This window comes from Aspergillus melleus, assembly GCF_016097325.1.
Source record: "Aspergillus melleus strain CBS 546.65 chromosome Unknown contig6, whole genome shotgun sequence".
Lineage (NCBI taxonomy): Eukaryota > Fungi > Ascomycota > Eurotiomycetes > Eurotiales > Aspergillaceae > Aspergillus > Aspergillus melleus.
In genome coordinates this window covers 2,754,883-2,771,928 of record NW_025763375.1, presented here as the reverse complement: position 1 = coordinate 2,771,928, position 17,046 = coordinate 2,754,883, and the positions used below count along the sequence as shown (strand labels likewise).

At 47.1% G+C, this 17,046-nt stretch overlaps 8 protein-coding genes across 8 annotated transcripts; 1 reads left to right on the top strand and 7 right to left on the bottom strand.

The window, feature by feature from the left end:
- Positions 1-458: 458 nt before the first annotated feature.
- On the bottom strand, positions 459-1,181 carry LDX57_010713 (uncharacterized protein; the record flags this gene model as incomplete). The annotated part of the gene is made up of 1 exon (XM_046092456.1): positions 459-1,181. One exon carries the CDS (start codon positions 1,179-1,181, stop codon positions 459-461), a length of 723 nt encoding a protein of 240 aa, XP_045948434.1.
- A 1,495-nt stretch (positions 1,182-2,676) lies between these two features.
- Positions 2,677-3,945, bottom strand: LDX57_010712 (MFS transporter; the record flags this gene model as incomplete). The annotated part of the gene is made up of 5 exons (XM_046092455.1): positions 2,677-2,815; positions 2,907-3,135; positions 3,194-3,334; positions 3,398-3,660; positions 3,725-3,945. 5 exons carry the CDS (start codon positions 3,943-3,945, stop codon positions 2,677-2,679), a joined length of 993 nt encoding a protein of 330 aa, XP_045948433.1.
- A 147-nt stretch (positions 3,946-4,092) lies between these two features.
- Positions 4,093-4,387, bottom strand: LDX57_010711 (uncharacterized protein; the record flags this gene model as incomplete). The annotated part of the gene is made up of 2 exons (XM_046092454.1): positions 4,093-4,122; positions 4,190-4,387. The coding sequence occupies 2 exons, from the start codon at positions 4,385-4,387 to the stop codon at positions 4,093-4,095; spliced, it is 228 nt and encodes a 75-aa protein (XP_045948432.1).
- A 703-nt stretch (positions 4,388-5,090) lies between these two features.
- On the bottom strand, positions 5,091-6,043 carry LDX57_010710 (MBL fold metallo-hydrolase; the record flags this gene model as incomplete). The annotated part of the gene is made up of 2 exons (XM_046092453.1): positions 5,091-5,500; positions 5,551-6,043. 2 exons carry the CDS (start codon positions 6,041-6,043, stop codon positions 5,091-5,093), a joined length of 903 nt encoding a protein of 300 aa, XP_045948431.1.
- A 2,216-nt stretch (positions 6,044-8,259) lies between these two features.
- On the bottom strand, positions 8,260-8,664 carry LDX57_010709 (uncharacterized protein; the record flags this gene model as incomplete). The annotated part of the gene is made up of 2 exons (XM_046092452.1): positions 8,260-8,396; positions 8,463-8,664. 2 exons carry the CDS (start codon positions 8,662-8,664, stop codon positions 8,260-8,262), a joined length of 339 nt encoding a protein of 112 aa, XP_045948430.1.
- Positions 8,665-9,247: 583 nt separating this feature from the next.
- On the bottom strand, positions 9,248-9,544 carry CON10_2 (conidiation-specific expression protein; the record flags this gene model as incomplete). The annotated part of the gene is made up of 2 exons (XM_046092451.1): positions 9,248-9,364; positions 9,419-9,544. 2 exons carry the CDS (start codon positions 9,542-9,544, stop codon positions 9,248-9,250), a joined length of 243 nt encoding a protein of 80 aa, XP_045948429.1.
- A 1,191-nt stretch (positions 9,545-10,735) lies between these two features.
- Positions 10,736-11,755, top strand: LDX57_010707 (caleosin family protein; the record flags this gene model as incomplete). The annotated part of the gene is made up of 5 exons (XM_046092450.1): positions 10,736-10,993; positions 11,050-11,274; positions 11,342-11,503; positions 11,555-11,647; positions 11,705-11,755. 5 exons carry the CDS (start codon positions 10,736-10,738, stop codon positions 11,753-11,755), a joined length of 789 nt encoding a protein of 262 aa, XP_045948428.1.
- Positions 11,756-12,365: 610 nt separating this feature from the next.
- On the bottom strand, positions 12,366-13,043 carry LDX57_010706 (uncharacterized protein; the record flags this gene model as incomplete). The annotated part of the gene is made up of 1 exon (XM_046092449.1): positions 12,366-13,043. The coding sequence occupies one exon, from the start codon at positions 13,041-13,043 to the stop codon at positions 12,366-12,368; it is 678 nt and encodes a 225-aa protein (XP_045948427.1).
- Positions 13,044-17,046: the final 4,003 nt, after the last annotated feature.

The window sequence follows — 17,046 nt, the reverse complement described above, 5'->3', positions numbered from 1 at the left end:
ATAAAGCGTAACCAAGCAGAGCCCAGAGGGAAGAGGAATTCAGGGGACAAAGGGGGTATAATAGTCCCAGGGGAGATAGGAGAAGTCAAATGCCGATAAAAGGATAGTGAATCAGGAACCTTGGGAGAGCAGCTGCGTTGGTCTCTTGGTTTAGTTCCATTGCGGTCACAACAATGGGCGGAGATCCATCACGTGGGCGGTGGAGAAGAAGTTGCTAGAAGGTGTTGAGGTAAGCGCCCCTTTCCATCATTCCTGGTCATTAACTATTAGGACTATGATGTTTTCCGTTCAGTTCATTTCCGCACTGCAAACTACATGTCTAGTGCTAATAGCCAGCAGGCTCGACCTCCTCGGGGAAGCCCGGTTTGTCCAAATTAGTCACACACGCCCGTTTCCAGTCTGACGGCGTAATTCGATCCACGATCTCTTTGAAAGCAGCCTGATCAAGCCATCAGCTCCTAGATCCGATTATCGGGGTTAGGTCGGATTCTCACCAGAGTGCAGAAACTCTCATTTCCCTTCCAGTTACGCCCCATCTCCCTGCAGCCTGGCACAACCAGTGACTGGCCGTTATAGCGGACTCGAACGTAGTGATGCTGAAGTCGACGCTTTTGCTGAGACGTCAATTTATGGGTCGCCGTACGACTAATCGACGACAACGTAGAGACAGTGTTATTGATCGCTTCAATGTCATGATTGCCGTTCGGGTCGGAAAAGAGCTCGATGGAAACCACAGACCCGTAAGGGGGCCACTTGCGCCGCGTCTTCTCATCAACTGCGCCAAGAGAGGCCATTATTGCTGCAAGGGTTGAATCATGAGACCCGGCGAGGAAGAGCTTTGGGCTTGGACCCGGTATCACCTCGGTGTCTGTACGAGGGAGTCGCTGCTCGACGTCGATGACGAGCTTCTCGACAACGTCGCCCAGAAGAGCACCGATGCCTACACGTCGCATCTCCTGACTTTCTTGGAATGCACTGTACTCTTCCTCGAAGGCGATCATGTCGACGATGTCACGCACCCTTCGGTTGTAGAATTGCTCGGGGAGCTTGATCTCCGAGGATTCGCTGGCGGCCGTGGAATTGATCATGTCATGGATCGCATGCATCGTGGGACTGGAGTCTACCGCTACGCGCTGCTGATCGGGCATACTGTCGCGGAGGAGAGAATTGAGGTAGTGCATCTCTGAACTGTTGTTCCCTATTGAGATGGGGTTAAGACTTTCCTCGTTCTTGCAGAGAAGGGGAAGTTACATCGATCCGCTGTGCGGCGGGTATAGGCCTTGCATATCTGGATGAAACGCTCACAGTAGTCTTCGTTCGGTAGCAGAGTTTCATCTCGGGAACTTCGCATGACTATTTGAAAGGGACCAAAAGACTGCGCACGGGATCGTGGGGGAAAGAAGCCCCAAAGGACGTGCTGCAAGGACTCCAAGGCCCTTGGAAACGAGGAAGATCGAAAGAAGACCATTTCCGAAGTCGTCAAAACAGCTGGAAGCAGGTTCAGTTGATCGACGTAGAGAGATCGGAGACTTTTACCTAGTGCCAGCATGGCGGATCTTCCAGGATCAGTCAACTCGCCATGATTGCTATCGTTGTGTCAGTGAAGAAAGGTCCGCAGCTGGCACCGCTCTCACCAGAGATTATGGCCCTCGGTAGATGGCGAGGGACCATCGTCTTTACGTATCGTCTCTAATACCCTCTTCCACCGGAATGAGTCGTATTGTTCCTGGCTATCGGCTCGTTTGATTGCACCAAGCAGTTGTCCGGCTGCGGTGCATAATGGCCAATCTGTACTAGACTTTAGTACCTGAGTGATTAGCTCCCGAGGGTCTTTTCAATATACAAGTTGGAAGGCCATGTTCCTGCCAGTAAACAGTTAGTATGGCCTACTAATATGGATATGAAGAGCTTCTAACCGACCTTAACAAAATAAGGCGCCGTGGGGGTTCGTGCTCCTTGATAATATGGTCAGATTTGATCAACGCCAGCTTAAATGTAGGGACTCTTATGTACCATGTCGGAAAAACTAGCATGTATGGTTAGAGCGTATCAGTTTGTGGTGAGTACGAAGAGATCACGAACGATATGAACAGACTGCAATGACAATCCTTTGGGGTAGTTCGGCTCCGGTGTATCAGAGAATGACATGTTTGTCTGAACGAATGCAGTGTTGTTCTCATAGATGAAGCTGGTCCGAGGAGTACGCCGTGTAGGCAATTATTGGTTTTGAGAACCAATCGGACCGCTCAAATAGTGACCAGGAACAGACACGGGAAACCTTTTGCGTTTGATCTTTAGGGGAACGTAGTACAGAGTAGCAGGCGTATTCCCACGCCAGGGAAAGACAAAGAAAGTAGAGTTTCATAAGCTTCTTGGCGATGTAATGCCACGTCAGACATACGAATGCAGGATTTTAATCTAGTACATATCCGGTCATATCACAGTATAGCCGTAAAGGGGAGTGTTTAGGAAATTCTATGAGACTGGTATATCGGCATTTTAAGACACCATCTAGACTCTGACTCTGCAAATACCTATGAAAGTCGAACTATTTGATTTAATGTATTCAGTAATTTTCAAACAACAATCAAACAAAAGTCCTTGACACGAATACCACGCCAAGTTCATCCCCCCTCCAAAATAATAAGCGTTGGACTTGTAGTGGTAGTTGCCGCTTTAATCACTATGACTAGAGTGCTTCTTGTGGGGAAGAAGTATCCAAATAACGATTAAGGTAACCAGCAAAGCGAGAACGAAAGCCTGCAGACTCTGCACGCCTCGTGCGCCAGATATAGCGCCTGCAACGAATGGTAATCTATATTGAACAGTCACAGGTAGTATCAGTCAGTCTGAAGCAGCACTCTAGGAAGTTCTAAAAGTCGAGGCAAAGATCAGGTGTAACGTACATTGCGCCTCCACCACCAGCCAACGATGACACGAGCCCGATCCCCGGGGTGTGCAGATGCTTGGGAAGCAGCTTCGCAGCTACCACAAGAGCGCCGGGAAAGAGAGGCCCGGTGAAGAAGCCAAGAAGAGCCACTGTGACGGCAGAGACGGTGAACTTTGGCACCAGCCAGAACACAAGCTCGAGGGCGATCGAGAGAACGAGGTAAACGGTGATCGCGATCCGCTCTCCTTCAATTCTCTGTCAGCACTGAGTTACAGCGTATATCTAGATCCGAGGATAGCATACCCAGCCAGTCATTTACGAACCCAAGAAGTAGTCGTCCGAGGGTCACGCCAGCCCAGAAACCGGTAGGAACGAATCCAGACTCGTAGCTGTTTCCCACGCGGACTTGGACCATGAAATCAACAATCCAGCCACCCACAGACACTGTTGGGACCAACGGTCAGACAGAGAGGTCTGTCAGGAGGAGCTATGCCGATGGCAACTCACCTTCGACGCCCATATAAACAAATAACCACACGGCCATAATCCAAGTGATTGGGCTTTTCATAGCCTCCATAGTGCGACTGTCTCCACGGGCGTCGGCACTCTTACGGTTCTCTTGACGGAAACTCGTTGCGTCGGCGTGCCAGAACGTAGCCACACTTGCCATAAGTTCTAGGGCCGAGCCGCCGAGTAGGGTATAGTAGAACACATTCCAACGTAAGCCGGCTTTGATCATCTCAGTTGCGATCGTTGGACTCAGTGTGGCTCTGTACAGATCGTTAATCAGCATTGCGGTTTCTGAGAATACTATCCCTTGGATCCACTACTAACCCAAGCCCATAAAATGCGCCGAGAAATCCCATTAATGTGTTTGCGTTGATCATGTCTGCGGTCCAAGAGTTCCACGCTGCGTCGACCAGGCCGTTTCCGAGGCCCACGATGATATAGGCGACAAGCATGACCGGATAGGGCGGGTGGATGGCCATCACAACGAACGGGAGGAGGTGACACAGGGGGCCGATCAGCGCGATGCCTCGCTGACCAAAAGTCATCAGCGTTTTATTCACGATGATAGTGGCTATGGTGTAGCCTGCAAACGGGGTCACGAAAATCAAAGAAACGATTGTGGTAGACAGCTTGTAGTCTTCTCGAATCTCCTGGATGCCAGCATTTATTTTGTCCAATATCCGACGACATAGTTATCCCAGGCATACATATGGGACCAGTGCCTAGAATACAGGTTAGCGTCAATGTTTCATCGGGTGTGAAGAGAGTGGTGACGAGAAAATAACTTACACCGTAGACTCCATCGCTGGCTCCCACCAACGCGAAACTGATGAAGGTGGCTAACAGACGCCATTTGTTGATGTGGGGGTCATTCCACTTCTGCTTCACTCGAACTGCTGCATCGTCTGTGTCTAGGGCCAATGACTGCTGGCTCGAACTCCGTGTCTGATCTTGTTCACGAGAAGCAAGCTCAAGCGTTGTAGACATGATGCGATGCTACACAAGAGATGATCAGAATGACGCAGTGAGGTAACCAGAAAACAGTTGAAGTAGTAAACAATTATGTGCCGCCGGGTGGTCATGTACCTCTTAAGACCTACGCTTCCCCCAGCTAGATCAATATGCTATAATCCACCTAGGTCAGTGGCGTGCACTTCATTTGAACCCCTCATTTCAAACCGGCCCAGGATGTCTGTTGTTGTTTGACGAAAGATATCACCGTCTGTTGAGGCTATTGGGCAACCGGGGTTGTTTGTGGGGTGCATACGACCTTTCTTTGTTAACAGCCGCAAGGGTCTTGAGTCATATATGCATCTACGCATCTTGCCAATCACCATGTGTAACCAGGCTGTATCCGAGCCCTGTTTCGATGAGAGACTTCAGACGTCATGTCTGAGGCATCCCTCAGGTGAGAGCTGTTTGACTCATAATGGTGCGGGTTGTTTCTAGCGTGTTGCTGTCTAGACAGTTTGGACCCTCGATTTCGATTCGACAATGGACCGGACCGAGTAAATGGATACGTAAAGACGACAACACAACGGGATCGTTTCGCGTTCCAGGTAGCTTAATTGCTTGAGTGCCGTTACTGAACCAGCGGGATCTCGAATAGCACATCCTTCCTTTGTAGAAAATCAGGTGCATATAGATACATATATACAGGTAATTGGCCCAATACCAAGCCTCACCTCGTTTACCATTCAACCCCCTTGAGCTTCAACGGAAGATGAAGCATTCGGTGCCCAGTCTCCGTAGGCTTAGGTAGCCGTCCTGCTCGAATATTGACCTGCAGCGACTGATGAAGTAGTTTTGGTTCTGCCAACTTCGCATCCCGCTCTTTCCGAACATTTACGAATTCGTCCTCAGTGATGCCTGCCTTAAGATGCTTGTTCTCCGCCCTGTGGTCCTCAACACTCATCCAAGACACGGCAGATTTGCGATCCTCAGGAGGATAGTCGTGGCCAGTCCAGATTTTAACATGGTCAGGCAAACCAAGAAGCTTATGACCAGACTGATAGAGATTGTTTGCGCTACCGCCGGGGAAATCACAGCGAGCGGTGCCAATGTCTGCATGAAAGAGTGAATCACCACAAAAGACATTGTCTAGATTCTTCATTAGCTCGGACAATATTGACTCGATGCTCAGAACTTACCCCCAATCTTATAACCTAGATGATCAGGAGTATGACCCGGAAGATGGATTGCGATGGCTTCCAACCGTCCAACGTTGAACACCTCGTTATCATCGAAAAGCTTGTCGAAAATGCCCTTGTATTCCTGCTCCGGAACGCCGTACCGGTGGCTGAACAATTTCTGTACTTGCTCGATGCGCTTTCCAATGCCGATGGGTGGCGCATGGCCCTGCAGCTCAGCCAGTCGATTTTGGAGATACGAGGCTGCAGTTATATGATCCGCATGAACATGTGTTTCGAGAATCTTCTCGACAGTGTAGCCTTTCTCGCGGACCAATGCAAGCAATGCATCCGCTGAAGTGGTGGCCACGGAATTGGTGGCGGCATCGTAGTCCAGTACCGGGTCGATAATGACCGCAGCTAGTGTCGATGGATCAGCAACCACGTACTGCCATGTGCCTGTGTTGCTTTCGAAGACGTCGTGTATGGTTGGTTCTCCTGATGAACTAGTCATGGTGCTGTATGGAGCTCGACGTTCGGTCTGATTCATGAAAGGGTTGAGTGGCAGAGGCCGTGTATAGCGTGTAGTTCGATATGAGCTTGGTACTGTGGGCAAACCCAGTTGATTGTCTTGTTTTCTGAGTAGATCTCTTGGGATTGTCCTAGTTTTATATGCTAATTTTGCTCGCTGGCCGGAAAAACTAGAGAATGGTTGGCTGGAGTCTCCGAGCATTGAAGCTCGAGTCGGCGAGGTCATGGTCGGCGTCCAAAGCTGGCCCGCCTTTTCCCGCCAGGCATTGCTGATGCGAGGCCGAATATGTGACATGATGTGTGGGTTGATATGGGGATGCTATCGCATATCGACCGAGACGATCGGATTTATAGTTATTTCTCTCGCTGAGTCAAACATGTATGTGGGTCGGCGATCTGTCAATCGGCGATTAAAGTTGATGACCTCACTTTGCCACTATAGTTACCTACGGAGTACTATGGCACCAGCAACTTCTTCATGTCGAATATGCTACTGAGCATTAGAGAACAATGCCAATAAAATCCTTTAGTACATAACAAAGACCTTTGCTTATCTCACTTTTTTTGTTTTGTCTTAGGGCTATCTCGGTTGGGGCGTGGCGGGCACGTCTCGAACGGATCATTCGGCCGACTCGGACGGCGATCGGGGACCAGGGGACCAGGAATGAAGATGAGAAAAGTCCGAGGACTTGGAAGACCGTTGGATGACTGGGAACTTACGTCAGAGGTATCATTGTTCACAGATTGCTTAGACTGGTGGGAAGAAAATGTGAGACTGAGTCCTCTTGTGAACCTATATTTAAAGACCGAAGCGAGAGACCCATTTCGGAATGCCCCGTGCAGTTCCCGGACGATGATCCAGATACCTTCTCCGAATTCCTTTGTTGGGTGTATCACAGCAGGATCTCCAGCGAGTTGGCCACTCCGACTCATATGCTCAGCTTGTTTCAGCTTTGGATCCTTGCTGGCAAATTCGAAGTTCCTAGTTTGCAAAACGATGTTATACAACGCTGCAAAGTCGTACTAGATACAAATCGTACCAGGGTTTTTGGGTACGACACGATCAAACACGTTTATACTCACACTTTGCCAAAATCTCCATTGCGTGTGCTTCTGGTCGATAATTGGGTTCAAAATGCAACCAAAGCACGATTTTTAGCCCGTCAAGATGAACTGCCTCGTCCGTTTCTCAATGACCTCTGCTGCGCCTTGATTGAAGCGAAAGTAGGCCGAACGGATGAATCTCGCTACATGAAGAATGTGCAACGATATTACGTGGATACATCTCAAACAGAGGGTAACAGAGGAGAACCTTCAAAGGGCGAGTCAAGTGCCGGACAAACTGCAATTTCTGAACAATTGAGAAATGGGAAACTCAAACGTCCCTCCATTTCTCATACATACAAAAGCTCTGCTATTCAAGTGATGGTGAACTGTAGCATGAGCTGGGTCCGGGAGGGCATTGTTCCTGATAATGGTGTATTGGTCGAGTCGAACATGCCATTGTCCTGTCACTTTGACAAGAAAATGGCACAAAAGTGAAGGTTGACACTCCCAGATTGTGATATCTAGGGGGTTGCTCTGCTGTTCTCGGTTGTCGCTAAGCTATTCATCTACCTAGCTAATACTGAATTACTGGTGGCCATTTAGTAGTGATATTTTAAGTTAACCCAAGATGCCTAGGGCTACACTTAAATCAACAGTTTCAGGTGATCTATTCAAAGATATGAAAGATAGATATAGTATCCCGAAGTCTCGAAAGCATCCCCCGACATCTAGGGAACGCTTATTCTTTATGCGCTGAAACTTTGAAGAAGTTGAAGGACGATATCTGAAACCGAGCTCTACTTCGGGGATCGGGAAGACATAGGCCAAAATTATCAGACAGACCTAGCAGATTCCTCGGAGATTGCTGGCAGGAGCTCTAAGTCCACTTTACTACCTACTTGTCCAGGGGCAATAAGATACATTGCTGCCTTGCTCTACTGAACGTGAAACATTATATATCCGTGTCAAGCTCCCTAAATTGGGTTTTCATTTTCGCAACGCGGCACGCAGTCCGTCATGTTCAACTATCTCACAGAAAGATAAAGTACATGTCTTCTCAATTGAACTCAGAGCAACTTTGCAGCCTCAAGCAACACATAAATTACACAATTGGATGGCAGGTTCATGTCATCATACAATTTGCAAAATCATTCAATATGCTTCTGCGGGTAGATCGTCTTCCCCGGGACCTTCATTATATGCGTTACGGGTCTGTGGCTTTGCGTGACGAAGCCGAGACCCGGTCTGCATGTTGTTCGAGTCATTGATGACCTCCGACTCATCCTCATCTAAATGGCGTCTGTCAGATTCTGAACTCTACAGGACAGGGCGGGTAGGTCGGGGTCACAACATACCTAACTGTTGGTTGGAGTTCGAGTACGGGGGCTGCATGGGATCTTCGAAGTCCTCATCGTCCCTCTGAACTGGGATTCGGTCTCTCTCCTGGCGAGTGGTCTCGTGCGCGTAGGAGTTGTCATAGACGGCGCCCCCAACAGGGGAAGGGTCATTCTCCTGCTCGTAGCGGTCTTCAGCTTCTCTTTCGTATCGGTTAGACATTATGAACTAGTGGAGGTCGTAGTAGCTCGAAAAGTTATTTGATGATAGAACTAAAAAGAATGGAAGGATTTGATGGGGTTTTATCACAACAACTCAACATGAATACATCAGCCTTATATCAGACTTGTCGTCATCCCGACGTTTCGAGGATGACGTTGAAAAGACGTCTTCGACCGTGTGCGGTCTTTTGATCATTTTACCAGGTCTAGACAATAGTTGGCGCAAAAGAACCGTGTTCATATAAACTCTATTTATTTCGGCGATTGTGTACTAGGGCCATTTACCGCGTGGCGACAATGTCGTTGAATTGTGGAGACTACCATTATATGAAGTGATTTACTCATTAAGACGTCCATCATCAAAGCTTTACGGTCTACGCATGCTTAGATCTATTATTAGACGCAATTCCTAGCCTGTAAGAGGCATTTTCGATTAAAGCCCTATGTTATCTGAGCCTTATATACGAGGGTCAACCTTCGTTACATATTAATTTACATTATTCATTTATGACCCTCCCCTCAGTTTGGTCAACAAAACCGACTTTCTTCGAGTAAAACCAAGGCAGCTTCACATGACGAGCGCCTTACTCTTCCGGTGCATCGCGAACCGAACCGCCTTTCTTTCCCGCCTCTCGAGCTCTAGGGTCTCCGGGTTCGAAACTGCCGCTAGAGGCTTTACCACCCTGGGAGGCGATGTCTCTCTGAAAGGCGATTGTTAATGCTCAACCGAGTAGCTCCGAACATCTTCAACATACCTGCTTGTCTGAGTTCATGCTGGCAAATCCGCTCCTGTGGCTAGATTGGCCTCCCTGGCTGGCAATATTTTGCACTTCCTCCTTAGAGCGATTGGCGAAGTTTCCGGGGTTTGAGTTGTCGGCCATGATGTTTAGGATAATGATATGATATGTTGTAGCTTGATTGAGATTGAGAAGTTGTATTAGTGAAGACTACAAAGGGAAACCGGAGGGTATTTATGCTAGAGACAGTCGGGATATGATGCGTCCATGATGTCTTAGGAACACGTCGCTGTGATGTCAGGTCGAAGCCTGGGTCCTATCTGGAACCAAGCGGAAAGATGCATAATGCATCAAGGACGTCAGCACGCCGTCAAGCATTGTACCTTCATGGTCTGCTTCCGAGCCTTGTTCTGGGGTGATTGCCACGGGCTTGCAAGGTTTCACGAATCATGCAGTCATCATCACGTAGTTCCTATGGTTCCTGCGGTTAGAATGACCACATGCAAAAGAGATCTAGCAGCTACCTGACGGCAGTTAGCTTAGGAAGGACGATGATCATATATCCAGTGAATAGTCACAGCATTATGGAGTACAAGTACATCGAATGACCGATCGATGTTGTAGCCACCCCGATTGTCTGCCTGAGGCTCCAAGGGTATCCCGCAGCGAGACAGGGAGTAAAGCACGTCAACCTCCGCCCCTCCACCTTCTCTCGATAATCGTTGGAATCTAATAAGTGAACAGTCTGATCAATATGGTCTATCTAAAATGTTTTCATCAGTTATTTCATCGGATTCATCAACATATATAATTGCTTGCAGCACTCCTGCTATATTGACAACTATTAATAACCGTGATACCCTGACCCTTAGGGGAACTTGGACCTCAGCTCAACTCGAAACTCAACTAAAACCGAGAATAACAAAACCAGAGGCCTGTTGCGCAATCTAGAAACATTTCCCCATTCGTGTGTACTGCATCTGATAATGGCAATCACTTGTCTGCTCACAAAGATAAGGCCTTGGGACAATTGCGCACGGCGAGGCCTTCAGTAGAACCTGGCATGTGATTCTACTCCAGTGTAAGCTTGAAAAGTGATGGTCAGGAGTGAACTGGAACACACTAAGGGCCGATTGACCAAATGTTGGCTGGGAATTAACAAGCAATGCGAAATGGTGCCATCTTTCATGGGTGGTTCATCAACTATGACGTCAGACCCGCTCCAACAATGTGACGTAAATAAGCCTGCCTGCCCTACCTCCGTTTGCAGCTCAAAATCATCTTCCTCTGTTCTCCAATTCTTTCAAAAGCAATATAGAGAGAATAGGGACAGCGATGGCATCTTATGAGCAACTTAATTCTTCGGCTAGTTCTACAGCCGTGGGACAAGAGCAAATTACCGCGATCAAGCAGGGCAAGAAAGACGGTGGTATCAAGATTGTTGCCAAAAACAACCCTGTGACCTCAGAGAGACTCCCAGCCGTATATGCAAATCAATTCATTGATAACCCCGGCGTAGCACGAGGGAATGTGGCCGCATCGGTGGACACACCAGACGGGGACCGAGAATGGGCAGGCAAAGTGAAAGACTACGTATGTTATCTTGACACTCAAGAAATTCTGGAAACTAATGAGGCCCGATTGTACAGACACCGCTCCAACAGCATATTCTATTCTGGGACTCGGACGGAGACGGACAGATCTATCCATGGGATGTCTATGTTGGGTTCCGAGACCTGGGGTTCAACGTAATCTTCTCCATCTTGGCCGTTCTGATCATCAACATCAACTTCTCATACCCGACACGCTTGGCACATAGTTGGCTTCCTGACCCATGGTTTCGTGTATACGTATCAAGCGTGCATAAAGCGAAGGTGAGTTGATCAATTTACTGCCATGTCAATTAGGCCGCGAAACCCCAGAAGCTGACGTGACTTTTAGCACGGCTCCGACAGTAATACATACGACCCAGAAGGACGGTTCAGTGCTCAGCATTTCGAGGATAACTTCTCCAAGTTCGACTCTGATAATGATGGCGCCCTAACATTACGTGACCTATTCTCCCTCACGCACGGGAATCGATGTGCGGCTGACCCGTTCGGGGTATGTGTTGTACAAATCATGTGAAGAGAGAATAGTGCTAACAGCATGCAGTGGGGAGCGGCGTTTTTTGAGTGGGGGACGACCTGGCTTCTCCTCCAGAAGAATGGTAAAATCTACAAGGAAGATCTACGGGGAGTGTACGATGTAAGTGCTATGATACATGGATTTATACGTTTCAAGACAGGTAGCTGACGTGATTAGGGGTCTATATTCTTCAAGATTCGCGAGAGCAGGCGATCTAAATCTGGTTAAGAGCATGGGCTTATGCTTAATGGGTAGGGAACGGAGGTCTGTGGGAGAACTGAAAAACACATGAATCCATTTCTGAGGATTACACAGTTCCTTTAGTATTGACAGCCTTGGGGTAGCCTTATGAGTTGACTGTGACTTTTCCTGTATGATAGATCATAATCTATGATCGGCAATTTTCACATAGTCGTCTCACATGCAGCTTAGAGCGAGGGTTTGGCACGCATATGGGCTGTGTTCCTGTGCCACAGTAGGAGCGATTTAGGCCAGTTGTTGAGAAACCTGCAAAGGAGAGGTAAGGAATGCTATACCAAGCACCAGACTTAGAATTCGCGATTAATTTGAGACCTGCTTGTCTTTCTATCTCCAACTCCATAATACTAATAGCAATCTTCAGAGGATTTCGGTGCAGACTGACAACGATCAGGAATATAGAATGGTTTTATTGGTGACCAATCTGGCATAGGACACAAGCCGTTTAAGTAGACAACCAGGAGAATCCTCTTACAAAATCAATATCTTACATGCAATATGTTTATTTTTTTTTCTCTGGTCACCTTACCCGCCCGAAACCCACCTAAGCAACCTATCATCAACCAGTCTCCCCATATCCTCACGGCGCTGGTTCATTATTCCCTCTACTCTCCTTGCTTGCCGGCAAAATAACACACGCACCGTCAACCATACCGGGTGGAGACTCGAAACTATCGATCTTTCCCATCCCTGGGCCAAAGTCCAGCTCGTAAACCGATAAATGTCTCCAGCTAGACACCCAGAGATCTGGGCCTTGGTCCGGTGTATCGTTCCCGTTGATTCGGTCGTTCAGGTTGGAAAACAGACCTTGAATATGCTCATCACTAGTAGACTTTGCCACGGCGCTGATTCGGAAGGCGACGTTTGCTAGGTAGAGGAGTTCCTGTTTATCGAGAGAAGATGGAAGCCCTGCGAGAGAGTCGGTGTCAATTTCAGAGTCAGCGCATAAGTCGTCGCCTGAACGATGGTAAATGACTCGGGCAACTCTGACTGCGTTGCCAATGTAATGATCCGGCAGAGGGGGCTGAAAGTGGCGACGCAGGTTCACAATCATGGAAACCCCGGAGGATTTGGGCAAAATAAGTCCATTTTTGGCACGAGCTCGCTCAACACAAAGTCCGAGAACTGCAACCAGGATATTGTTGAGAGATGGTGGGTGATGCAGGTGGCTGCTTTCGGGGAAGGTTTTGTTCTGGGAATCTCGATGTCGGCGCAGTAGAATCGGCATTAGGTTGTTGCATAGGTCTCGGAGATGCATGACTCTGTCATTTGAGACCACAAATGAGCGGTCGATGAGACCTGGGCCTGAGAACCTTATTGGTTTGGATCCATTCGCCGTGAAGGCGTCATTTCTAGATTTATCTTCTAGCTGCCATTCTCCCGAGACATGGTTGATTGAATCCACAATGCTAGATAGTTGCCCTCGTAGCTCTGATTCGACCTTTTCATCTGGGAGCATGGAGACGTCTTGCGCAGAGGAAGCACAACAACTTTCAGCAAGTAGTTTCAGAATGATACCAGCTCCTGTCGCATCGGCGATGTGGTGATTGAAGCTCATACCTAGCAAGACTCCATCAGCCAGTAGGTTGGCCCGGAGACGCACAACAGGCATCGGGCCTGTTGGGTTTGTGAGCAGCGGTAATGGACAGTATGACTGATCGAGGCTCGCGACATCCTGTTGGACTAGGGGATCTTTATCTCCACAAGATCTGTTGTTTGGTAATCTCTTATCGGGGTAGTGTCTGACGGAGAGCATTGGAATGTCTCTGATTGAAGAGCTAGGTTGTTGAACTTTCATACGCCCAGCCCTTCCGTCTGAGTTGACACATGGCACTATTTCTCCCGACAAGAAAGGAAGACGCGAGACAAGTACACCTATGCCTTTTTGAAGGCGCAGGAGACAAGACTCGTATTCAGATAAACGGAAACCAACGAAAAGGGTTGGGCATATGGAAGGCACAATGTGATCCAAAGGGGTAAGAGAAAACGGTATGAAGTCATTTAGCTCGTCCATATTGCATGGAGAAACGAAACGGAAAGCTTGTATGATTATCCTGTCTTCACATGCATGGAACACGAGGAGTAAGGGATATGATACACAAGAGATTGGTCAAGATCCTCTTTAAATCCCCCGGCCCCTTAATGTCATGACGTGACACTGAACTATAATAATTCAATCTACTGAAGCTAGAAAAAACGCAATGAACATCAAACATAGTTCTGAATAACCAATCAAGCAAGACCCTAATATCGTCTCTCGAAGTTAGCACGCGCGCCCTAACTAACAATGTCCTATGTTCAGAAGAGGACTTTGGTTAAGTGGATTGTCGGTACACAAAAAAACAAAAATAATGTTGGATTGATTGATGCTACAGTGAAATAGGCATACACATGAAATCGATGTGTTCCAAACTACCAACAAAAAAAAGAAAAAGAAAAAGAAAAAAAAAAAACAAAACCATGATTGACGATTTAAACTCGGGTGACAAAGATCGCAGACGCGCAGAATTGACTTTCCTTCTTTCCTTAATCTCTTAATCTTTACTCTATTTCACTTTATCAAACCTCAGCGGAGTTAAAGTTAAGTTATGTGGATAAGCTTAAATTGATTAACTTACTACAACAGCATTTTCACCCTCTGCTGCGTTTCCCTGTCATTTCGAATAGTAACATACGAGAGGTTGCACCAGACACCAATGTCCATTCTGCTGTTTAGGGGCGGGCGCAAAGAGCTCTAAGAGACCCTGACTTTTCTTGATAGATTTATGCGCCTTATTACCAATGGGTAGGTAAGCATTGTATCATACCTCTGCCCTTTCAAACAATTAACAGTTGTTGTAAGTTTGAATCTTGCTTCAAGTACAATTCTAACATTACAAAATTTATCCAAAACAAGATGCAGCCTCATACGATTAGCATGCGCTGCGTTACTTTATAGTGTTCCTATTGTGCTCTCCTGCGTCAACTCAGACCGTCCTTGATAGAATTGCCTCAAAGCTATTGAATCCTCAACGGCCCAGAATCCTATCTTCCTGCATCTATGATTAGCCTTTCGTGTCCGACGTCTTCTTTTGACTCTGGCAGCATTACCATAAAATGTCTCTCTCCCATCTGGGAAAGAACCCCTTTTTTGGTGCGGATGATGTACTATTGGAGGGGATCTCTTCCTCTTCCGGAATGGTTGTTATGCCCGCGCGTCTATAAAAGATGCCTCGTAGAACCTCGACTTCCTCATGTCAACCAAACACCATCAAGCTTTTGGTATATTAATTCCTTTTTCTCTATTCGTCTCGGTGCTCAGACTTTGAAGTTCAATTTTGGCTTAGAGCTGTCACAGTTCGAACATTCGGTGGTTGTCAAAGGCATTTCTCTAAGGCCTCCAAAATGACAACTTGTGAAGACCATCGCGCACCAATGCTTCGAACCCTAATAGGCCAGACCCTAAAAATTCCCGACTTAGCTGCTCTGCTTTACCCAGACTGGCGTGTGGAACAACATGAGCTAGAACCCGAGGTTCGTCGCGATATTGACAATAACTTTGTTGAGCGGTCAGTCCCTACCTCTCACCTGGGTCACCCGAAAAGCTACATTATCCATAACTGATACCACATTTCATTTGTACTAGGTGGTTTCCCGAAAAGCATAGGCGCCAGAGTTTTGCGAAAGGTTCATTTGCCGCGGCGGCCGGGTACTTTTGTACCGGCTGCCAGGTAGATAGATTTCTGACACTAGCACAGTTTATGTACTGGGTAATCTGACCTCTCTGGAATTGACTGTTCGTGTTCTGGCTAACCTAGACCCAGTTCTTTGTATGGGATGACGGTAAAGTCTCGGGTGTATCTGAGAAGCTCAATTACAACTGACGTGGGCCCGGTTACAGAAATCGATTGTGGCAATCTTACCAAAGACGAGAGAGGCACAAAGCAATGTCAAGATGCTACAATCGCTTTTTTGAAGAGTTGCCTTGAACAGAATGACTCCAAGTGGCCCCAAGGCTGCGCCGCACAGGGAGCTCACAGCTCACAGTGTTTCAAGGAGATCGGGGATGCGATGAAAAAGGGCCAGTCCAAAGGTTAATGGCACGATATTCCGCATTGGAAGAGTAGCTAACAGTAAAGTAACAGAGGCACTAAGTCGGTTTGCAGTTTCATTGTACGAATATGTTGATTCCGTTTGCCATGCCCAGAAAGTGCGCATCACAGGCTTTCCTACATGGGAGGAGTATCTTGACAACAGGTAACAAACTGTTGGGGCCTATCCTTATCTCATGGCCATGAAGTAAGTATTTACTCGAAGATCCTAGGTCTATGGTTAATGCTCGATTCGCCAGATATGCTTACGGGGTTGTGATTCCATCGTGGGTCTACGAGACTGAAGAATTCAAAGTGATGTTCAAAGAGACAACAATCGCGATTATAATGTGTGTTCAAGAAACTAAACCTGGTTATAGAGTATTCAAAGCTAACCGATGCACATATACCACAGGGTTAATGATATGTGTTCCTTGAAAAAAGAAATCGTGAGTGTTCTTTTATACTCTAATTACCGAACGATAAATCTAAGCTGAACTTTCTTCAGACCGAAGAGCAAGTTGAGAGCGCAATTCCATTGAAGATGCATCACCAAGGTTACAAAAGTGCACAGGATGCACTGACCGAAATAATCAAAGATATGTCAAAATCCAGACAGCGATTCAACGTAGCGGAACATCTGTTTCTGCAAAGGAAAGAGTATCAGATCATGAATCAATCAGATCAAGACGCCGTGGAAATACTCATACAAGGGTGCAAGAACATGATTTTAGGAAATTTGAAGTGGTCGTGAGTGCTGTGATACTGGACCTAAGATAAAAACGCGCTTAAAACTAATAAGCATTGAATCTAGCTTTTCAACCAAGCGATATATGCCGGACGAGTATCCAGGAGGGTGGGCGGCCACATACTACTTATAGGCCTGGGTTAAAATCTGTACCGTGCGATCACAATAGCCATGTTAGAACTAGATTGAGCGATTATAATAAAAGTACAGCAATAACAGTCACAAATTCAATATCGAAACAATTGCGGTGTTCTCATGCAAACCGCCATGGTTTGTAAACGAAGACATTGCTTCAACATCGGGTCTGGAGAAAGAGAACTCCAATGACTCGGTTGAGCAGCGAAAAGATATCGAAGGTGCCAAGTTTAATGAAGTAGCACATAGCTAAACTAAAGTTAGAAAATCCGCAGTGTCTATATAACAGAAGGAAACCCCCTACATAG